A 24,330-nucleotide genomic window follows, 5' to 3' on the forward strand; every position below is an offset into this window, starting at 1 on the left:
TAAACAAGCTTCAGATGACTCAGTAGAAGATTATATTGCTAATTTAAGAGTATTAGCCGAGAAATGCGATTTTGGTGCAAATGTTGATACACACATAAGAGATCAATTCGTGTTTCATTGTTTTTCCAAGAAAATACAGGAACGATTGCTCACTTCTTGTAATCCCACTTTGAGCGAAACAATTGATATCGCGAAAAGCATCGAGAGGTCAATTGTTACGTCCAAAGTTTTATCTAGTGTTCAACCCATACAGTCGCTTACACAAGGTGTTCCTCAACAAGTTTTACCACAAACCACGAATTTTATTTCTGATGAGAATACTGTTTGTGCCATTAATCCAAGGCAATACACTGATAGAAGGTTCATGAGAAACCAAAACCCTAGAACGCAATTAATTTGTTTCCGTTGTGGATCAAGGAATCACATTGGTAATAACCCTTCATGTCCGGCTTTAGGGAAAAAATGTGGTAAATGTCAAAAATTTGGACACCTGCAAAGTGTTTGCAATAAAAGGTCAAATTATACCTCGTCTAATACTAACCCCAATAGAATTAGAATTTCAAATGTCACTCTTGATTCTCCTGAAATTCAAGATTGCACTTCCCAGTTCTCTAACATAGTGGTTACTATTGACATTCCGGAGAATTCTGACAAACCTATTAAAGGGCCATTCACAGATATATGCATTGATGACAAAATTGTCTTGGCTATGGCAGATTCAGTTGCACCAGTCACCATTTTAGCTGATGTTACATTTTATAGATTATGGCCTAACAAGTTCCCTCTGTTTCCTCCTGACATAAATCCAAAAGCATTTGGGAACAGGATATTGACTTAATTGGTTATTTCTGGGATACGCTGTCTTGTTTAGGCAGATCAATTAAGACCAAAATTTACGTAGCAATCAAGGGCAGGGACATCGTTGGGTGGAAGGATCTCGCTTTGTTAGGTATCATTTTACGTCCGGGTCAAGATCCCCCTATTGTTTTAGGAGATCTACCATCTGATTTTTTGTCTATTACTAATCAGATTTCCATCATTGATAAGTTTGCACAACTATTTCCTAATGTGTTCAAAAATTGTGTGGGTACTGTTAAGGGGTATGAACATTCTATAATTTTGAAAAAACATGCTATCCCGGTTGTACACAAAGTAAGGCCAATTCCCATTAGTGTCAGAGAGGATTTAAAAAAGCTCTTATCCAATCTACAAATGGAAGGTATCATTGCCCCAATAGATGCCTCCGAATGGGTTTCTCCGGTAGTTTTACGGAAGAAAAAAACTGGCGACCTCAGGTTGTGTGTTGACCTTAGATCCCTCAACCAGAACATTCTTGTAGACTGTCACCCGTTACCACACATTCATGAAATGCTTGCAAACATTGGTAAATCTAAATTCTTTTCTACGATAGATCTACATTCAGCTTACCATCAGATTCATTTATCATCCACTTCTCAACCACTTACTACGTTTGTAACACCTTTTGGTGCTTTTAAATATTTGAGATTACCGTTTGGTTTAGCATCGGCTGCAAGTGTGTTCCAAAAGCTCATGGACGGCCTGTTTGGTGATTTGCAACAAGTCCAGGCTTTTCAAGACGATATTTTGGTCCACACAGAGTCTGAGGAGGAACACACAGCTATCCTCAATAAAGTTTTCACTATACTGCAAAACACAGGTATGACTGTCAAGGCTAGTAAATGCAAGTTACTAGTACACGAGGTTGAATATTTGGGGCACCTCATTTCCAACGAAGGCATCAAACCCAAATTTTGTAATGCTGAAGCTATAAGGAATGCTCCTCCTCCAACAGACAAAGACGCGTTGCGTTCTTTTCTTGGTCTTTGTGAATATTACGCTAGGTTCGTTCCTGGTTACGCACAAATTGTCCAGCCATTGAGGGCCTTGCTCAAGAAAGGTTCAAAATTCACATGGGATGACACACTCCAAGAGTGTTTTAATCAGGTCAAACTGTTAGTCATTAATGCACCTGCACTACACCCTTTTGTACCAAATGCCAAACCTTTCATGTGTGTAGATGCCAGTCAAAAAGGTCTTGGGGCGGTGTTCGGCCAATGGGTGGATGGCAAGGAGAGTACTATTGCCTTTGCATCCCGGTCTTTAACACCTACTGAGACAAACTATAGCACTATTGAACGGGAAGCACTAGCTATAGTGTGGGCCACTGAAAAGTTTAAGACATATATTTGGGGTATATCGTGTGAAATTTTTACAGACCATAAACCATTGGTTTCTTTGTTATCTGGTAATGGTTTAGGTAAGTCGTCTGCCAGATTGGTTAGATTACTTTCCAAACTTCAAGAGTATAACCTCATTGTTAAATACATTCAAGGTGGGAAAAATGTACGGGCAGATTGTTTATCTCGCATTCCTCTTCCTGATGCAAGCGAAGGTGAGAACAATTGCTCTAAAGATTGTGTAGTTGGTTTAGTTGATGCTGTTGCTACTTGCTCCAACAAGATCTCACAGGATGAATGGATATCTGCTATGTCTAAGGATAAATCTTTGGAGAAAGTTGAAACTTTCATCAAAACTAGTTGGCCAAATCTTAAGAAGTTAGACAATGAGCTTAGGTCTTATGCACAAGTCAGTGAAGAACTTTCATTTGATAATGGAGTTTGTCTTAGGAATGGGCTTTTCATTCCTCCAACGGATTTACGTGATAAACTCATTAATTTCGCTCATGAGGGCCACTTGGGCATTTCAGCGACATGTAAGAAACTCAGGAGTATTTATTGGTGGCCTAGTTTAGACACACAAGTAAGATCATTCATTGAGAACTGTCCGGTTTGTGTTGTTTCGGACAAACACTGGAAAATGCATAGTAAGCCTTTATATCCTGTCCCATTTCCAAACCTTCCCTGGGATAAAATTGCCATTGATTTTTCAGGTCCTTTTTCTTTACTTCCTGCAGAGAAAAGGTACTGTATTGTTGCAATTGATTATCACTCTAAATGGATTTATTATTCCTTTGTGGATGCCCAAAATTCAAATTCGGTTATTTTGTTTTTAAAAAATATTTTTAAGATTGAAGGCAATCCAAATTATGTAGTTACTGATAATGGCCAACATTTTCTTTCAAATCAGGTTACTGAATTTTTACACAGCAATGATATACAACATCTCAAAGTTGCTTTGTATTGCCCGGCTTCGAATGGCCTTGTAGAGAGGGCTAACCGTTTCATTAAAGAAGGTGTACAAACTGCTTTGGCTTCTAATGTTGATGTAGGCGTTTTCATACAAAACAAAGTTTGGGCATATCTCAACACACCCCATTCTACTACCAATGTCACCCCGTTTAAAGCTCTCAGAGGTAGAGAAGCTAAGTCAAATTTAATGCCTAATTGGTTTAACAGTTTGGCTGCTGGTTCTGATTTGGAGAAAAGAAGAAACTTGCCAGTTGATTATCACATAACTAGAGAAACTGTATCTAGGAAACAACTGGTACAAAAAGAGTGTCACGATAAAACTTCAAGGTTTCTAGTTGATTTTAAACCTGGTGATTGGGTTTTAATTAAAAAACCGTTTAGAGTTTGCAAGGGACAGTCCAAATTTTCTTTGCCTGTTAGAGTTATTAAAGTTAGCAAACCGTCACTGTTCTTAGAAAATGGAGGGTGGTGGAGTAAGAATAGTGTGGTCAAAATTTCTGAACCTCAAGTCAATATTTTCAACAGGGTGTATGCTAACAGAAATGTTGATGATAACTCTGATTTCTCTTTTGGTCCTGATTGTGGAAATGTTCCTTTTACTGCAAGTTCGTATGTAGATTCTTCACCAGTTTCAGATGCTGCTTCTCCAGCACCTGATCTGAATGCACGTAGTCATCGTGTTTGTGGGCCACCTGTAAAATTGAAAGATTATGTTTTATATTAACTGTATTGCTGTTTTCTCTGTTAGTTTTCATTTAGTTTTGTTTTGTTATAATGGGGGGGGGGTATGTAGTATGCTGTATCTGTATCTTTAAGTGCAGAACCTTTTTATGTTAGAATTATAGTATGTCATCATTACACTGTTGTGTTCTATGATTCTACGTGCTCTTGAGATGTATTACAGTTGGCTGAGTTACGGCGGTGTTCCTGTGCCGTGAGCTCTTTGTGTATTTATTACTTGTGGATTAAATCTCCATCTGAAACTCATCTTGGATTTGGATTTGTGAGATCCCGGCACGCTACAACCAGCATTCGAAGCAAGTGTGCACACCCCCTGAGAGATCAGAAAAGAAGGCGTGACTGTGGCTTACAAGAACAAGTCAACAAGACGAGCCGTTAGAAAACCAACGAGATTAGCGTCTAAACTTCGATTTTCATAGGTGCCCCGGGGACGCAAAAATAGTCCCGCAGGACAGAGGAACAGTCCCCCCGGGTTGTGTTCAAGGTTTTGATTTAGTCTGAAGTGGCTGCTGTGATAGTACAGCTAAAACCATGAACAGGATATTACGCCCGTGATCTAGACATTCATTTTGAAATGATGTATCTACTATGCTCTGAAAGTGAAACAGCTCGATCTAACAATTAGTTTTCCTTCTATGGAAAATAAAAAAGAAGATTCATTTTGGTAAGAACACCGTAGTTTATATGTATTTCATGTTTTAGGAAGATGTTTTAATTATTAGTTATATTTTCTATGTATGGATTTAAAAACATTTTTTTTTAGAAAAGTGACGATGCATTCCCCCTTTTTGGGAACTAGCAAGTGCTTCCGGGTCACGGAACGCAGAGTCAGCACTGGCGGGCGCGGCCGGACACCGGGGCTCTATGCGGCCCTTCCTGTGACGTTACATCCGCTCGTGGACGCCGGGGCACTGATGCCGGTCTAGGCTCATTCCTTGTGCTGTGGCCGCAGACCTCCGGCCGCTCTTGTACCGCCGTGTGCGTCACTCCCGCATGCCTGACCCAGGCCACCACAACTTCCTGCCCGAGGGTTTGTGCTTCCGGGTGACGGAGGGCAGAGTCAGCACAGGTGCGTGAGAGGGACACCGAGGCCGCAGCTGCCCCTGGAGTAAGTACCGAGGTCTGCCGTCCTCTGCCTTGTAGGGGGCTGGGAGGGGGCTGATGGACAGCCTATTACAGTGCACCATAGGAGCCCCCCAGCGCACCCCGCGCTGGGTGGGAGTTATGGGGCACCTCCACAACGCTCTTGGAGAGGCGATGCCTTCCCCCCGCTCCTGGACAGGCGATGGAGCCCCCCTACCCCCGGGCGGAGCTCTGGGCGCCCCGAGTTCATGTCCAGGAATTGTCTCTGAATTCTGAGATTTTTAGTTCTGGACTAATAATGAGTTTGACAGGACTACAAATCCCAGCATGCAGTTCGAAAACCTGGAGTGGATGAAATGGACTCACGTGGAACTGGATATCCCGAGAGCTCTGCTTGTGAGGAGCTGATAGTTGGGCTAATATGGGAAGTACCCTCCGTCAAGGGTGGCGCCTTCAGTCATATACAAGTAGAAACGTATTTTACGTCCCCAGCATAGACTTGAGATGACAGAACAGGTGCTGACCCCGGTGGGTGCCTCGATACATCCAGTAGTGCTGCTGTAAGTACAGACATCCAGCTGTCTCTGCGGTGAGTGTGCTGCTGTAAGTACAGACATCCAGCTGTCTCTGCGGTGAGTGTGCTGCTGTAAGTACAGACATCCAGCTGTCTCTGCGGTGAGTGTGCCGCTATAAGTACAGACATCCAGTGGTCTCTGCGGTGAGTGTGCCGCTGTAAGTACAGACATCCAGTGGTCTCTGCGGTGAGTGTGCTGCTGTAAGAAGAGACATCCAGCGGTCTCTGCGGTGAGTGTAGAGACATCCAGCGGTCTCTGCGGTGAGTGTGCTGCTGTAAGTACAGACATCCAGCAGTCTCTGCGGTGAGTGTGCTGCTGTAAGTAGAGACATCCAGCGGTCTCTGCGGTGAGTGTGTTGCTGTAAGTAGAGACATCCAGCGGTCTCTGTGGTGAGTGTGCTGCTGTAAGTACAGACATCCAGCGGTCTACGGTGAGTGTGCTGCTGTAAGTAGAGACATCCAGCAGTCACTGAGGTGAGTGTGCTGCTGTAAGGGCAGACATCCAGCGGTCTCTACGGTGAGTGTGCTGCTGTAAGTACAGACATCCAGCGGTCTCTGCGGTGAGTGTGCTGCTGTAATTAGAGACATCCAGTAGTCTCTGAGGTGAGTGTGCTGCTGTAAGGCCATATATCCAGCGGGCTCACGGTGAGTGTGCTGCTGGAAGGCTATGCATCCAGCGGTCACTACGGTGAGTGTGCTGCTGTAAGGACATGTATCCAGCGGGCTCACGGTGAGTGTGCTGCTGAAAGGCTAGACATCCAGCGGTCCATACCGTGAGTAATTTATGCTAGAGTCTGATGCTCTAGATTGTAGAAGTGTCAGAAGCTCCAGTCAGTAATGCTGCTGTAAGGCCAGACATCCAGCAGTCTCTGCAGTGAGCGTGTTTCTTTAAGGCCAGACATCCAGCGGTCCCTGTGTTGTGTGCTGCTGTAAGGACATAAAGCCAGGGGTCTCTGGGTGTGCTGCTGTAAGGCCAGACATCCCGCAGTCTCTGCGGCGAGTGTCTTGCTGTAAGGACAGACATCCAGCGTTCTCTACGATGAGTGTGCTGCTGTAAGGCCAGACATCCAGCGGTCACTACGGTGAGTGTGCTGTTGAAAGGACAGACATCCCGCGGTCTCTGCGGCGAGTGTCTTGCTGTAAGGCCAGACATCCAGCAGTCACTACAGTGAGTGTGATGCTGTAAGGCCAAACATCCAGCAGTCACTACGGTTAGTGGGGTGTTGTAAGGCTAGACATCCAGCGGTCTCTGTGGTGAGTGTCCTGCTGTAACTACAGACATCCAGAGGTGTCTGCAGTGAGTGGTGTTTGCTATTTCTGATGCTCTGGATGATTGTAGACGTGTCAAGTTCTTACACATGACGGATCTGTGGAGTCAGGTTATTTTATGTCTAATGTTCAGTTTCTTGTTGCAGATGCCTTGTACAGCACAGTCCTGTCACAGACTCTACCCGCTGAAGAATTACTTAGGGAAAGATGCATCGGAATCGCAATAGGTCACTGATGTTGGGGAACTGGCCTTTGTGTGTCCTGATGCAACATCCTGGGTGGAGGAGGAAGCGTCCATATTGTGTCACTGCAGATAGATCCCAATGATGGAGCAGAGAGTGAGGCAAGCCCTGTAGCAGCTCAGTACCAAAGAGCAGGAGTTACATTCTTGAGTCCAAGGCATCAGGATGGAGCCGAGCAGTGAGCCGAACACCTCGCTGATGGCTTTTGACCATAAACCGAAGGGTCCTGTGTCACCTGAAGACCGGATGACCCCCCGCCTGGCTCCATTACTTCTCAGAAGAACCCAACATGATTGTCAAGGTTTGCCATGTGGTGCCAGTGATGAAAGTACATGCTTGAAGAATGAACTTCTGGAACCTCCAAGAATGAGCGCAGAAAGATATAGACAAATGTTCCGGAGCCTCACTTTTACAAAAGGTGCGAAACCACTGGTGATAGCCAATCAGCTGCACGATTGGTGTTCGAAGTGGTTGAAACCAGAGCTCCGCAGCCCTGCTGACATTGTGGAACTCATCGTGGTGGAGCAGTTTATCCAGATCTTGCCTGTAGCGGCGCAGGAGTGGCTAAGGCTTCACAAAGTAGAATCGATCGACATTACAGTCCAGTTGGTTGAGGAATATTTCTCCAAGGAGGTCTGCTCTTTGGAACCTGAAGATGGCAGATCTGTTACCCAATCACCGCTCCAAAAGAAAGACATTCCAGATGAAGGTATGGGAAGCTTTTAATGTACTAAAGGCTTGGTGTACATAGACCCGTTGAAAGGGCATGACCAGTCATACACGTGACTTGCAATTGTTAGATTGTGGATTGCAGCACTGTGTGTACAGCTCTTTTCTAACCAGATTGCAAAGTATAGTCATAACTCAAATCTTAATATTTATTGACCACCAAAATCCAACAAGATTGTGAATCTGTCTTTTGTGTTCATTATGTTCCATATTAGTCAAGGATCAATATTTTGTGCAGTTGAATCCCACAATCCTGAAGGAAACGCCTGCAGCAAATAATTTGTGGTATTGCCATGCCACACTTCCTCTAGCGGCAATGCCATGAGGCACTACCTAGTGGTCATAAGAATCTGTGCATGGGTCATGATATACTTGTGGTTATAGAGCGCTGTCTAGGGGTCATAATGTTCTTGTGGTTATAGAGAGCTGTCTTGGGTTCATGATATTCTTGTGATTATAGAGATCTGTCTAGGGGTCATAATGTTCTTGTGATTATAGAGATCTGTCTAGGGGTCATGATATTCTTGTGGTTATAGAGATCTGTCCAGGGGTCATGATATTATTATGTTTATAGAGATCTGTCCAGGGGTCATGATGTTCTTGTGTTTATAAAGATCTGTCCAGGGGTCATGATATTCTTGTGATTATAGAGATCTGTCTAGGGGTCATAATTTTCTTGTGGTTATAGAGATCTGTCTAGGGGTCATAATGTTCTTGTGATTGTAGAGATCTGTCTAGGGGTCACAATGTTCTTGTGATTATAGAGATCTGTCTAGGGGTCATAATGTTCTTGTGATTATAGAGCGCTGTCTTGGGTTCATGATATTCTTGTGATTATCGAGAGCTGTCTGGGGGTCATGACATTCTTGTGGTTATAGAGATCTGTCTAGGGCTCATGACATTCTTGTGGTTATAGAGATATGTCTTCGGTTCATGATATTCTTGTGGTTATAGAGATCTGTCTAGGGCTCATGATGTTCTTGTGTTTATAGAGATCTGTCTAGGGGTCATGATATTCTTGTGATTATAGAGATCTGTCTAGGGGTCATGATATTCTTGTGTTTATAGAGATCTGTTTAGGGGTCCTGATATTCTTGTGGTTATAGAGATCTGTCTAGGGGTCATGATATTCTTGTGATTATAGACATCTGTCTAGGATTCATGATATTCTTGTGTTTATAGAGATCTGTCTAGGATTCATGATATTCTTGTGTTTATAGAGATCTGTCTAGGGGTCATGATATTCTTGTGGTTATAGAGATCTGTCTAGGGGTCATGATATTCTTGTGATTATAGACATCTGTCTAGGATTCATGATATTCTTGTGTTTATAGAGATCTGTCTAGGGGTCATGATATTCTTGTGATTATAGACATCTGTCTAGGATTCATGATATTCTTGTGTTTATAGAGATCTGTCTAGGGGTCATGAAATTCTTGTGATTATAGACATCTGTCTAGGATTCATGAAATTCTTGTGATTATAGAGATCTGTCTAGGGGTCATGATATTCTTGTGGTTATAGAGATCTGTCTTCGGTTCATGATATTCTTGTGGTTATAGAGATCTGTCTTGGGGTCATGATATTCTTGTAGTTATAAAGATCTGTCTAGGATTCATGATATTCTTGTGTTTATAGAGATCTGTCTAGGGGTCATGATATTCTTGTGATTATAGAGATCTGTCTTGGGTTCATGATATTCTTGTGATTATAGAGATCTGTCTAGGGGTCATAATGTTCTTGTGATTATAGAGATCTGTCTAGGGGTCATAATGTTCTTGTGATTATAGAGATCTGTCTAGGGGTCATGATGTTCTTGTGTTTATAGAGATCTGTGTAGGGGTCATGATCATGCAGAGAGCGTCCTACTCCTGCCTGATTGCCCATGGATGCAACATTTGTTAAGTAATTACTTTACAACCCACAATGTTTATCTCAAAAACTGTTTCTGTTATACTGTGTGATCTGCCATCCTGTTTATGGTGTTGATGTGTTTCCTATATGTGCAAGCGCCGGCTTAACCAATGCAAACAGTCAGCAAGTACAGTCCAGACCCAGGTAAGCTTTGCTCGGCCTTCTGTCTCCACTGCCCAAGTATGTCTTACTTGTCAGGGGCATATTTCAGTACCTTACCCACATAGTACTCCTCTCTGGTGCCTGTGGCCACACCTCTAGCAGCATCTGTGTCCCCCTCACAATTAAAGTGCCCTTCATGTGCCTGATTGTGGAAGGAAGTCTTCACTGCTGACGTGCCCAGGAAGGTTCATTTGCAAGTAGGCAAGAACCCGAAGGTGCACAAACTATTGAGGGACCCTTTCTCCAAAGGTGCGTTTTCCCACAATAGGGATAGAGGGGGCGCTCTGATTTTGGAGATGAGTCGCTCTTCTAGTCCGTCTAATAGGTGCAGCAGGATGAATCCCACCACTATTTGCTTCCATGTTGGGCAGTCGGAGCGGATATTTCAGCTCCAGTGCCCCGGTAGTGCCATGAAAGCCTTCATCCACCACGAAAGCTTTGAACACGTGACGTGGTTGGGCCCTCGCTGTATCACTGAAGATTTTCAGCTATGAAGGATGGTTTACTCGTGTACAATTGGGGGCCTTTCGGGAGTGGTGCCATTACATCAACTCAAAGGTGGGTCTTTACTAGGAAACGGGATCATTTGGTTTAAAAGTGATTACGGGTCCTGGTGAAGGCAAACGGTGTGTCTAGCTGTTCTGATTTAATTGGTCCTGCCTTTGGAAACCACTTCATAAGCAGGTTGGAGGTCAGACGATCTACAAGGTTTCCCTAATTGTGCTTTCAGAAGCGTTTACTGTCTTGCTGAGTTACGCTTTGTTGCACCTCTAATATAATCCATATTTTGCATCATTCTTAGCTGCTCCTCACATACAGATTTTGTGGCAGTGTTTTGTGGTACTGGGTGAATCTACAGACACAGACTGGCTGTGTACTTACTGTGTTTTATTTTCCCTGGACAGGATCTGGGACTTGGAAATCTGTCAAGATACCAAAAAAGGCAATGCTGTCTGATGAGAACGTAAGGATGGATGCCTCCCCTGCAGATGAGAAACCGTTTGTTCGAGGTCGATTAGGTTTCAAGATGCAGCGGACAGCCAAGAGCACAGGGTCTGACATTGAGAGTTCAGAAACATCTCCTGGGACCAAAGAATGTGGCTTCCAGTATCACAAGAGGACCGGAAACCCATTTCCAGGTAAACTTGAGATAGTCCTAACTACAACTGAGATTTTTTCAATGAACAAGCGAATGTCCTTTGGGCATTAAATTCACTCCGTATTGGAAATGACAGCTGGACATCTGGGTATCCCCCGATGGTGTAGCTTGAAGTCCTTGTGTGCGGCCAAACCCATTCCTCTCCTTTCCAGATATAATACGACTTGACAACAGTAGAGATGTACTGGTTCCCACTCATAAGTTCAATAATTATTTAATATAATGTATGTATCAATAGTTTCTTTCGTGTTTTCTCGTTTGCACACTGCAAGCAAACAGGAAATTATTGTCTTATTTTGATGCCTCTGAAATACTCAGCTTCCATATTCATCTGTTTGGCTCTATGTGTCTGGATGCTCCCGATCTGTAGCCAGTTTCTGTTCTTCCTACTGTTCCTCCAGGTATAATAATATTATCCCGCTAGGTGGTTTTAACTTATGGCTAGAATCAAAACCCATGACAGAAGTCTGTTCTCTGAGGGGTGTGTTCAATTCTTTCGGTTTGAACCATTTCCAGTCCCACCCACTCTCGCTGCCGGCCTTCGCCTTGACAGGCTGTTTTCTTAACTGAACTTGTTTAAGGCAGAGTGTCTTATTAAACTTCCTTGGACAGACCATGCTGTAGTCCAACTTTGCAAAGCTACCCCATGCAACAGCATGCCATCTTTTATCCGCTCTCAAAAACACCGAGCTCCCCTACAACACGGATGTTCGTGCTCCAAACTTTACTTTTGATGTCAAGCAGCAGGACCCAAGGAAGTATCAACTTCTGAGGCGAGGACAGCCAAGTACTATAAAGCAATTGAAAGACGTTGGGGGATTGACTACAGTTTGGAAGTTAAACAACTGTACTCTTCTGTAATGTAGTAATATAAGGTGCTTTGTAAAATGGTTAAAGTGAATTAGGATGCTAATTCTATCCTATCAGCTGACAGTCAGCCGAAGGAAATATCCAATATAGTGAAACATCTGCTTCTTCCCTCTCCTTGAATACCATCGTCAAACCTTCTTTGGAACCATGTGAATCTGTCTCTACTCTTTATAAAGATAGTCTCTAACATCTACAGATCTTTGATTAGCTGCTCCAGTCCTTCTTCCTCTACGGACAGTTTGGAATGGCAAGGCCCGCACTTCTCTAATGTCTCGCATCCTTTACCTGCTCTGCAGACCTTCCGTCTTTGAGTTTTGAGGAGGATATATGCTTGATGAGCCTTATTAAATCTGCCTCTCTTGACGACCACTGCCCGGCAGCGATATTCTAAAAGGCTAAATATGTAGCTAATCATGTTCTACATTTGCACAAAGCCGCTCCAACTCCTGCTGCGGTCCCTCAGATTTGAAAAGAAGCCTGTGTGGTCCCTCTACTGAAGAAGCCAACTACTGACCTCAAAATCTTCCTAAATTTCTTGCCTATTTTTTTTTTAGTTCCATACTGATAGAGCTGGCAGCCTTAGGGTGATCTTCCCCCAACGTTTTACCCGCCTCCTGCAAGTGCTTGAGCTCTCGCCACTAAACATGGTAAAATTGGTCCATCCCCAATTGGCATCTTTAATTTACTTGTATGTGCCCAGTAAAGTATTACTCCTTGTGACGAGGGCCTTTAAATTAAAAGCTACGGGTGGGCCTGCAGCGCTGACTGTTCGACCCGCCTAATTAGTTCTTTAAACATGTTTCTGACCTGCCACGTCAACCTGGCAAAAACAGACTTTTAAAAGAACTAAACCTTCCCTTTTGTTTACATATAAACCACCCATGACAACCCAGAGAGCAGGGTGCAATGTATTTAAAAGGCAGGACATACACCATAGCGTTTTGCATGTCCTGGTAGTGAAAGAAATCTCAAAGTCTGTTTTGCACCACAGCAAGGCTTATCTCTCCCATGGGATAATATTAGGATTGCCCTATTACATTTTATAAGTGTAAATTCCAATTGGAAAAACCTCAGTGTCTGGTGCCTCTGGAATCCTAATTTAAAATCCTAACCTATGGCGAAGTCCGATTTAGAAAGTTGGCATTTACTTTAGCCATTTTGTACCTGCTCCCACGTCTGGGGTGGGTGACAGTCGGGCTTTATGTATTCCCCCTAGACAACCACATTCAATGGGAGCTTAGGTGTGTCTTGATGGGCCATCCTTGGGCAATGGAAGGGAGGAGCTGGACCGCCACTGTGCTGGCCTGCTGTTTTGCTGAATTCCTGCCTTGGTGTGCTGCCTGCTGCCCTCTTGCTTGGACGAGGAAGTCTGGGCCTGCATCACCTGAATCCAGAGTGACCCCAAAGCTAGTTTGCTGGCCTCCTGATCTGTAGTATCAGGGACATAGCAGTCTTCCAACCAACCTGCTTCTGCACCTAGACTCTGCCATCTGTGAGTCTGCCCTGCCAAGTTGTACCTCCCCAGTCCTGGACCCTTGGAAGTGGGCCTAAGGTGCTTTTCCTGTGGAAACAACGCATCCTAAGCTGAGCGACACATCTCTGAGCAAAACCAACACATCTCCTCAGCTGAAGGGCGCATCGTCATGCAGAACCGACGCATCACTGCTGTTGTGTGGATCAGACCTATCGCAAAAGACTTGCATCACTGCTGCGTCTCGCATCTTGGGACCCATGCATAGCCTTCGGACCTGCCACTGAGCAGCGCTTTTTCTGACACTAGCTCTTTGCATCCCTCGTCGGTGGCAGCCATGTCGACGACACTGAACCTCTGCATCACAACTTCACCGCTCATCGGAACTGACACATCGTCTCTGTTGCATCTCGCATCCTACACACCAGCCTTCACATTGCAAGCCATGTCAACAGGCTCCTCAAAGTTGACGCATCAAGACCTCACACCGCAGTCGCTTTGCATCTCGGGACCGACTCATTGCCTCTGCTGTGCGACACATCTTCGCCGCGGATCCACCCATTGCTTTGCAACCATGATTTAAGGTGCTTTGGTTCAGCTGATGTAACTGGCTCCCTGTAGCAGGTCTGTTCTTCATCACAGTCGGCCTAAGCAGTTTACTTTGTTCTGGTCCGGTGCGATCAGATGTCCCTGGTTGGCACTTCCTGTTTGTTTCACCAATACTTTACTCATTGCCTCTAAGTTAAGCCTGACTGATCCGTGAGTTGTTTGAGTCATTTTTCTATGGGGACAGAGTGATTGTGAGAAGTTGGCCTCTTATATGCTGACCACTAATTAAAGTGGGCACCTTGTATTAGTCAAAGCAACCCTTATTGAAGATTAGGTTAAAGACGACCATTATTGAAAGGTATCCCAGTGGTAGCTGTGGAAAGCAGCCTTCAGGCTAAGTCTCGAAGGAATGTAAAGCAGCTTGGTTTACCAGATTAGAACCTCCTGAATGACCAAATGAAAGGAGAACCACACAAGAGATATATAAAATATAGGTATTTATTTCTAAACACTTTCTGCTAACATCTTTATGAGATTAGAGAACAAAGCACACAATATTATATCCCTAGAACAACAGTAAATAGCACAATACACGGTGAGCTCCAGGGGGAGACCAAACCATATACTAATAAAGTGGTATAACAACCACGACTTGACTAGACACAGTGCCTAGAGCACGTAGAATCTCTGAGACCCCAAGGAACCACCCAAGGTAGTGACACAGGAGACCCACGGAGGACGGGTGCCTTGTGTGAACACAGCCACGAACTCCGTACGTTTCTATGGGAAAGTCGCGCTTGGAATTTTAAAGATTGAGGAAACTTCGGAGAGGACTTTAAGCAAACCCAGTAAAATATAGACGGTTCTAAGGCCAGCACTCCTGAGAGTACCGAGATACCAGTATTGCCTATCCCAGAGGAGCCGGATGCATTGGGGTCAAGTAATGTCGGAAACCTTAGTCGTTTTCAATGACGTGATGTGGAAAAGAGCTGCTGCCGGGAAGATGAAAAGTGTCCGGTGGAATCCAAGCCTGGATCCGAGGTGAGAAGAACCTGAAAGCAGAGGGGACAGAGTCTGGGTCACTTCAGGGTGACCAGGGGCTCAGTACACGAATGCCCACCGATGTCGGGTGTTTCAGGTGAGAAGAGGTGAAGCTTGACTCTGCAGCCACGGGGACCAGAAGACGTCGACCAAAGTCCGGAGATGAGCTGTCCCACGAAGGATGTCGAGTGCTGGGGGGGGGTCAGTGTCCGGATTGAACACCAACAAGCCTTGGCAACTGCAACCCACGCTGTCAGAGGAAAGATGCTTCGGTGAGGGCCAGCAAGGTCCTTGGGACTCTCCAAGTTATGGAGAGTCAGGGCACGCCTGAAGCAACCAGGATAGCCCACGAAAGTCAAAGTTCCCTTCACTGGGACCCACAGGCCAACGGACGAGGGATCGTGAAGGGACCTTGAGCTCAATCACGAAATACCAGCCCACGGAACACTCGTGGGGTGTAGGCCGGAAATCTTCGGTGGAATTACTGCTCGGGGTCAGCACTAGAAGTAGCCCAAACCATAACCCCAGGGATCGCAAAAAGCATATGCTGCTGCAAAAGTACGCGGTGCACAGGGGTTCGGGTTGCACGGTCCCCACAAGGGATACGGGCCTCAGAATTGCTGAGAGCACAGATCAACCCCAGAGACCTCGGGAATCCACCTCCTGTGTTGCAGAAATCTTAGGAGTCCTCAGGAGCTCGGGAGATGCAAACCGGTCAGATGTGTTTAGGTGCCTGGTTTGCAGGGGAGTAACTCCTTTACTCCAAGGGAGATTCTTCAGTCGTCCAGCGTCATGCTGATCGTCGAAGTGCTTGGTTTCTGTAGCAGAGTTTAGTCCAGGTAAAATCTAAGGTCCTGTAGTCAGGGGTTCCTACTTTATACCCAAGGAAGGGGTGGGACAAACTCTGGGGACCCACCTATGGGACGGTCAGGACAGACGGGTGGCTACACCCATGTCCTTTGTCCAGTTTTGTGCCAGAGCAGGAGCAAATGGCTCCTGCAACCGGTTTGAGCTGGACTATGTACAGGGACACCAAATATGCTCCCAGTGCAGACATCAAAGCACTCTCAGAGTGCACCCACCCAGCCCCAATACACTAAAGCCTGTCTGGGAGATGGTCACACCTCCCTGTGACAGGAAACCTATTGTCAAGCCTTCCCCTGCTCGAGCTTGTCTCAGCAGCAGGAGGGCAGACTTGTGTCTGTGGCTGGCAGCATCCGTTTTGGAATGCCCAGGTCGGAAAGGTGGTACCGGGTAGCCCGTTATGTCACATTGTTCCCTCTAGAAAGGTGGAATCATACCTCCCCCGCCAGTTACTGGCAGGGAGGTATGATTCCAAGGTGTTGACACCAAACACAACCTGTTTCTAAGCAGCCGTTTTAAAGTTAGCATTTACCGCGAGGTTATAATGCACTTTAAGTATATATGGTTGGCTGCATCATAAACCACCCCGGAAAATAGGTTCTGAAGGCTGCAGAGGGGTTCTGCTCATGCAGGTGCACCCTCTCACATAAAACCCAGCACCCTGCCTTCAGGATTAATAAGGTCTGCCATAGGGGTGACTGGTAGGTTTATATATGCAGTGATATAGAATAGATATAGTGAACCTACATCTAAGTAAGGGGTGCATGCACCACTTTACACAGCAGACCTGTGGAGTCATTTTGAATGATCTCTCAGGGGTGGTATAATACATGCTGCAGCCCCTGGGAGACCTCTGGGGTACCTATGCCCTGGGTACATAGTCTACCATATACTAGGGACTAATAAGGGCACCCCAGAATCCAATCTGAAGTGTACCTAAAGTAGAATGCAATCAATTTAGGGAGAAAGCAGATAAACTGCAGTCCTGATTAGCAGGATCCAAGTCAGACTTAGTCGAAAACCAGCAAAACACCAGAAAAAAAAGTGGGGGTAAACATGCAGTCAGATTCCAATTCCACTTTCCTACAGTGATTGTAAGGGTTGATAAGGGGGTTGAGCATGAGGTGATTGTGGGTCAACGACTAATGGGAACTTGAAGTACTCTTTTAAGGTTCTGTCGTTGCGACATGGTTCTCTAAGTGGGTTGGAGGGAATAGTCTAGATAGTGACGGGCGCAGATGGCGAAACCCTGTACATAGAGGTATAAGACAGCAGAAGGGAGTGGATGTCAGCACCAGATACGTAGTCAGTAACCCTCTGGGGTTTGGAGATGGGATTGAGATGGGGTTGAGTTTTCCAGTTTAAGTTCGGAGAATTTTTGAAGTATGAAAGAGCAGCGAGTTTGTTCTGCAGTAAAGTGGGATAATCCATACCTAGGGGAATGTAGTTTTGCGTAGGCAAGGAGGACGTGCGTCCCTCCTTTAGGGTGGTTGAAGGTGTCTGCAGACCAGCAGGAACCAAGGGGGAGAGAGGTGTGATAAGAGAATTGGTAGAAGGATGAGACCATGCTAGATCTGGTGAAACGATGTCGGAAGCGTACCTTTTAAATCCCAGTCTTCACAGGAGCAGAATGACGCTTGTACCCAATACCCCTCTCGAAACCCATCAAATCTCTGTAATGACTAAACGAGATTAAAGGAAACTCCGAGGGGGAAAAGGGGAAGGGGAGATCAAGAAGAGACTGCTCACCTAATGCTTGGGGCTGCCACAAGTCTCCTTTTCAGGCTCCTTGTGGAGCTATCTTTTTCAAGATCATTTGCGCACTGCAAAACAAGCAAAAAAAATGAACTCCCTTCTTACTTGGGCACTAGAAACTTCTAATACGTTCTTTTTTTATTATTTAATATGTGCAGCCTTGGCTCCTCTTCTGTTCTAGAGAGTCAGAGCCCAGTCTGAGTTCTGGGAGAGTTTTCTGATTCCTTATGCTGAGATGAGATGTACGGTAATGACATTGGACGTCTCACAAGTTCTTGTTGCATAATTTGGACTTGCTCAAGTAATTAGTATTCCCTCAAATGCTTAACACATCACTAAATCGCAAGTCTTCTTTCTCTGAGTATACTTGACAATGAGTCACTGGAACTTTCTGGTACGTATTTTTACTTCACTCTTCCTATTGTTTATTGGGAATGTATTCTCTGACAGGACTTCGGACTGAATTTATAAATCCAGGAGATGACTCGCGTGACTTTTTAGACGCGCAGCAAGATACTACTCTCTATACTATCCACCGCACATGTGCTACGCAAACTAACCGTAAACACTACTCTAGTCGCTCCATGTCAAGGAAAGCTGCTACTCCAAGAGGAACCTTCAGTGGAGCGCGCCACTTGTCAGGCAGCGCCCGCATTTCACACAGCTCCGCTGTACTCGAGCCTCGGCAAATGAGCCACGGGAGCAGTAACCCTCAGTCAAGGTTGGCGCCATCTTAAGAGACCATTTTCGACATAAGGATCTCCTAGATACGTTTTTGTCTCCAGTACCCAGCTGATAAGGTGATTTTACACCTCCTTTTTGCAATCCACCTACAATCTGAATCTGAATGGTGGGGTTCTGTTTAGTTTCCTGATTCCTAACATGCCCCCGAGAAACAATGGTAATCCCAATTAGATTATGCTAGCTGTGTGAAATCATGCTAGCCCTGGAGAAACGATGCTAGACCTGGAGAAACTATGCTAGCCCTGGAGAAACGATGCTAACCCTGGTAAAACTATGCTAGCTCTGGAGAAACTATGCTAGCTCTGGAGAAACTATGCTAGCCCTGGAGAAACGATGCTAACCCTGGTAAAACTATGCTAGCTCTGGACAAACTATGCTAGCTCTGGAGAAACTATGCTAGCCCTGGAGAAACGATGCTAACCCTGGTAAAACTATGCTAGCTCTGGAGAAACGATGCTAACCCTGGTAAAACTATGCTAGCTCTGGAGAAACGATGCTAGCCCTGGAGAAACGATGTTAGCCCTGGTGAAATGATGCTAGCCCTGGTAAAACGATGCTTGCCCTTGAAAACAATGCTAGCCCTGGAGAAACGATGCTAGCCCTGGTAAAACGATGCTTGCCCTTGAAAACAATGCTAGCCCTGGAGAAACAATGCTAGCCCTGGTAAAACTATGCTAGCTCTGGAGAAACTATGCTAGCCCTGGAGATACGATGTTAGCCCTGGTGAAATGATGCTAGCCCTGGTAAAACGATGCTTGCCCTTGAAAACAATGCTAGCCCTGGAGAAACGATGCTAGCCCTGGTAAAACGATGCTTGCCCTTGAAAACAATGCTAGCCCTGGAGAAACAATGCTAGCCCTGGTAAAACTATGCTAGCTCTGGAGAAACTATGCTAGCCCTGGAGATACGATGTTAGCCCTGGTGAAATGATGCTAGCCCTGGTAAAACGATGCTTGCCCTTGAAAACAATGCTAGCCCTGGAGAAACAATGCTAGCCCTGGTAAAACTATGCTAGCTCTGGAGAAACTATGCTAGCCCTGGTAAAACGATGCTTGCCCTTGAAAACAATGCTAGCCCTGGAGAAACAATGCTAGCCCTGGTAAAACTATGCTAGCTCTGGAGAAACTATGCTAGCCCTGGAGATACGATGTTAGCCCTGGTGAAATGATGCTAGCCCTGGTGAAACAATGCTAGCCCTGGAGAAACGATGCTAGCCCTGGAGAAACGATGCTAGCCCTGGTTTAACGATGCTAGCCCTGGAGAAACCATGCTAGCCCTGGTAAAACGATGATAGCCCTGGAGAAACGATGCTAGCCCTGGTGAAACGATGCTAGCCCTGGTGAAACAATGCTAGCCCTGGAGAAACGATGCTAGCCCTGGAGAAACGATGCTAGCCCTGGTGAAACGATGCTAGCCCTGGAGAAACCATGCTAGCCCTGGTGAAACGATGCTAGCCCTGGTGAAACGATGCTAGCCCTGGTGAAACGATGCTAGCCCTGGGAAAACGATGCTAGCCCTGGTGAAACGATGCTAGCCCTGGGAAAACGATGCTAGCCCTGGTGAAACGATGCTAGCCCTGGTGAAACGATGCTAGCCCTGGTGAAATGATGCTAGCCCTGGTGAAACCATGCTAGCCCTGGAGAAACCATGCTAGCCCTGGTGAAACAATGCTAGCCCTGGTAAAACGATGCTAGCCCTGGCGAAACGATGCTAGCCCTGGTGAAACGATTCTAGCCCTGGTGATTTGATGTTAGCTCTGGTGAAAGGTGCTCACCCTGTGGGTACCAGCGTAGTGATGGTATGGAGACGGGGCCTGTTAGGAGTATGTTGAATGGTTTTGTTCTGTGATTAGCAGTTTAGTTTGTTGAAGACAATTAGAACAGTTTCTTACATTTTATTTGTTTCTGAGTCAATAAATATGCTGTTGGAGTGTGGAATGCAGGATGCATGGATGAGGTTGGTTTTCACTTCGGTAACATGGATGCTGAACTCTGATCAATCACGTGGAAGCCTGCAGCAGGGTGTGTGGAACAAAAGGGGAAGTGTCCGAAGAGAAGTTATACTAAGTTATGCCAGGGTGCTGTGATGACCGATGCGTCTCTAAGGAGAAGGGCATCAAGGTATAGATATAGATTTATTTATTGTTTAGTTGATTAAAACCTTAACCCGTTTCGCATAGATTCAACATAATACAGAGCATCAAGGCCTCGTGTGTTGATGACTTTCGTTATGTCCTCTCTGTGGCATGCTGCCGAGTGTGCATCCGTGAGAATTACATTTTTAGTTTGGTTGTGAGTAGTTGCTGGAATGTTTTCGTTATCTGTATTTTGTTCCTACAATAATTCATCTAGAGTATGGGTATCGTCAGTGTGGTAAGTTGCACTGGAAGTGTCTGGCCTAAGACTGTTCAAGGCCATAAAAGGATTTTAAAAAGTTGCCTTTGTGTTCTTACTCACTTTAGTTGAAACCTTGGACAAGAAAGCCCATATGAGGTGCCCTCCGTCGAAGGGGGGGTGTCCCTCCAAGTCCCATGAAGGTATGTGTTTGTGTAGAGCAAAGTTAGCGGGCTAGCAGCTGAGCCTGACTGTAGTTGTGTGAGGGGCCATTGGAGATTGTGTGCATACGGAAGGATGGAGGGCTCACCACTCTCATGGACTCTGCTGCCTCGAACAGTTTGTCTCTTCCATGGTCCAGCAGTAAATGAGTCACTCGTTTACACCAGCACACATCTTTGTTAACAGAGGGCATCGTGTAAGGAAATACTGTGATCGATACATTATCAATACATGAATTAATGTGTGAACTTTCTTGTATTTCAACAGAGAATGGATCCCTCGGCCGTCTTCGGGGCCTGACTGAAAAGCCAGGGCCTCAAATTGTCTCCTCAGGCATTGCAAAAACAAAGGCTTGTTCACCACCGGTGGAGACCAGCTTTGCAAGCGACCAAGAACCATGCTATGAAGATGCAGCCAGAGATGGAGCTGATGAGACGGCTGGATGTGACAGCGATGTCAGATTATTAATCTCCCCAGAACCGTATCCGTGCACCTACATATGCAGTGAGTGTGGGAAGAACTTCAAAACAAATGCGTACCTTAACATTCACAAACGAATCCACACTGGAGCAAAACCGCACAAATGTGCAGAGTGTGGAAAAAGATTCAACCAGAAAACTGAACTGGTTCTTCATCAGAGAAAGCACACTGGAGAGAGACCCTTCAAGTGTGTGGAGTGTGAGAAAAGCTTCATTCGGAACTCTGATCTGATTGTTCACCGCAGACTGCACACTGGTGAGCGGCCGTACAAGTGTACAGATTGTGAGGAAGGTTTCATTCGCAGCTCACTTCTGACCATGCATCAGAAGAGATACCATATAGGGCAGAAGGGATTCATTTGTTGTGAATGCAAGGAAACTTTCACTACAAGATCACTCCTCACCATCCATCAGGAAGTCCACGCAGTTCATAGGACATATTTGTGTTCCATTTGTGGCAAAGCTTTTAACCACAAGTCACAGCTGATCATACATCACCGAACCCACACAGGGGAGAGACTGTATGCATGTGATCTATGTGGAAAGGGCTTTCACCGCAGAAAAGCACTCACTTTACATCAGAAGACCCACTTAGACACAACCAACTCTGAAACACTAGGTCCTTGAGCACACATGTAACTGCGCAGGCTGTGGCAAGGGATGCATGAGCCGAGAGCGCAGATGGCGAGTGTTGTTTGTTCCTCAGAATGCCCAAGGGAGTGTGTCCTCTGGCATGTGATTTGTGTGGAAAGACAGCGGCATAAAGAACCAGACATCAGGGTTTCTGCAATCTCACTCTGTGGCATATTCTCATATTAAGAATGTGGGTAAGGGTTTTGTCCGAGTGCATGCTGGGTTTTGCATAAGACGTGTTGGAAAGATACTTTATCATGTGCATAATGTGATAATGTCTTTACCAAGATCTCTATTCAAACACTTAAAACTATTGGAGAGAGAGCACACGGTGCAGGCCAGAGGTTTCAGCTGGCTGCATCTATGAGAGGCAGTACCTGCCTTGGAGACATTAGGACAGGCTCCTGCTAAGAATGAGGAGAACATATGGCAAAATGAAATTCTTAACTTCATCTTAAATTTTACAAATGGAGAGCAGAAAAACATTTTTAGAGGTGTGCATATGTCATGTACCTGCATTTCAGTGCGTGAGGGAACCGTAACCCCGTATGCGTCCTATTGTCTGCTATAGGATTATACGGTACTTTGAATCTGAGCACCTGTGCATAGCCAGCCTCCTGTCTTTCTGATTTGATTTTGCCAGATATTGTGCTGGAAACAATTAAGAAATGTTAGTCACAGGCAAAGAAAAATATCCATTCTGTTTTAAACACATTCTTTTATTTTTGTGAAAACACTATATGAGCAAAACTAATAAATAACAAACTATTCATAGAAACATTGCTGCTTCCTTCTAGGACCACTGCTGCTTCCTTTTAAGATGTGATTCCTTATATTGTAGTCCCAGAGAAGTGGCTTCATTCTGGGCCCAGTGGAGCTATTTCATCTTAGAGCCAGAGCTTCTTAATTCCAGGACCAGAGCGCCCTCTTTTTATTTATTTATTTATTTTATTTATTATCGACTTTTGTACAGCACAAAAGTGACCCAAGGTATCCGAGTGCTTTACAGATTTGGCACAACAGCAATGACATGAGTTACATAAAGAGTCAATAAAAATGCATGGTAACGGTATAAAAAAGAATGGAATGATATACAGTGGGATATGTTAATGAAATAGCAGCAATTATGAGTTTCATAAAGAGTAAATAAATACATAGTTACAATATATAAAAGGAGTAAACAATATATTTCTGAGGTAGTTTTTGTAGGGAGTTACGAGGGTGGGGAGAGTAGAGGCACAGTTTTTGCATGAGGTAGTAATGCTCAAATTTACATGTAGGATGTGGGGATAGAGCATCACGTCAATGAGGATGTTTGGGGGGTGGGTTTAGGTATTTATTTAGAAGCAGACGTTTAGATTTTTCCTGAAATGAGAGAATGAGTGATTGTCACGCAAATCCAGAGGCAGTAAGTTAATGAATCTGGGCGCTTTTACGAGAAGGAGCCGGTGCAGGATTTTTCAAAGAGGTCTGTTTTATTCGACTTTTGATACTTTGTTTGCGAGGTAAACTGTGTAGAGAATGTTATGGTTTATACAGGCAGTTTTGAGTATACATCTTGCCTCTATTGGTAGCCAGTTGCGATTCTTGAGAGTGGGAGTAATGTGGTCAAAGCGACTCTCCCCCGACAGTAGTCCGGCCGCTGCATTGAGTGTAGCTTTCAAAGGGGCTAAGTGTATTTTTGTGACATCTGTGATCATTGCGTTACTGTAGTCCAGCTTGGAGAGGACTTTGGATTGTACCACAGTCTTTTGGTCTCCGATGGGGATGAAGGGTTTGATTTTTTTTTTTTAAAGGTGTTTCAACGTGTAGGAGGTACTTTTAGCAGAGGCATTAAAATGCTATTTCATGTTCAGGTTTTTGTCAGGTGTAATCCCCAGAGATTTGAAGGAGTTGGAGATGGATAGTTTGCAGTTTAATGCCGTGAGGTTGTCAAGCCACATATCTGCGGGAAAGGACTTTTCGTTCGATTAATGAACAGGAGTTTGGTTTTGCTGGGGTTGAGCTTAAAATGATTGTTAGTCAGCCCGGATGAATTGTGGAGAGCGTGCTGTGTAGGTGCTGGATGTCTTTACCTGACCATATTTTAATGTATAGTTGGGTGTCATCTGCATAGAGATGATAGGCAATTCTCGCTTGTTTCAGTAACGTTGCAAGAGGTTCCATATAGAGGTTTAATAGGGCAGGAGACACGATTGACTCTTGAGGGACTCCTAGTGAGAGTGGAGTTGCTTTCGAGGAGGGGTTGTTTAGCTTCATTAGCTGTGATCTCTTGTTCAGGAAAGAAGCAAACCACTGAAGGACAGTTCCATTTGATGCCTGCACG

General features: G+C 45.0%; 1 protein-coding gene across 2 annotated transcripts; it reads left to right on the top strand.

Moving 5' to 3' along the window:
• Window positions 1-4,783: 4,783 nt before the first annotated feature.
• On the top strand, window positions 4,784-22,782 carry LOC146829923 (zinc finger protein with KRAB and SCAN domains 3-like). Of its 2 annotated transcripts, none has more exons than XM_085604196.1 (4): window positions 4,784-5,019; window positions 6,984-7,788; window positions 10,790-11,023; window positions 21,160-22,782. In XM_085604196.1, the coding sequence occupies exons 2-4, from the start codon at window positions 7,245-7,247 to the stop codon at window positions 21,996-21,998; spliced, it is 1,617 nt and encodes a 538-aa protein (XP_085460322.1). In that variant the 5' UTR covers window positions 4,784-5,019; window positions 6,984-7,244; the 3' UTR covers window positions 21,999-22,782. The 2 variants fall into 2 exon arrangements, with proteins under 2 accessions (XP_085460322.1, XP_085460323.1); XM_085604197.1 differs by having other exon boundaries at window positions 5,015-5,554.
• The last annotated feature ends 1,548 nt before the right edge of the window (window positions 22,783-24,330 follow it).

This window comes from Triturus cristatus, chromosome 5_1, assembly GCF_964204655.1.
Source record: "Triturus cristatus chromosome 5_1, aTriCri1.1, whole genome shotgun sequence".
In the NCBI taxonomy this organism is placed as follows: domain Eukaryota; kingdom Metazoa; phylum Chordata; class Amphibia; order Caudata; family Salamandridae; genus Triturus; species Triturus cristatus.

Excerpts from the sequence above, each read along its gene's own strand:
- LOC146829923 (XM_085604196.1), top strand. The coding sequence starts at position 7,245 with ATGGAGCCGAGCAGTGAGCCGAACACCTCGCTGATGGCTTTTGACCAT. Across the intron at positions 7,789-10,789 it reads GAAAGACATTCCAGATGAAG|GATCTGGGACTTGGAAATCT; the intron begins GTATGGGAAGCT and ends TTCCCTGGACAG. Across the intron at positions 11,024-21,159 it reads GACCGGAAACCCATTTCCAG|AGAATGGATCCCTCGGCCGT; the intron begins GTAAACTTGAGA and ends GTATTTCAACAG.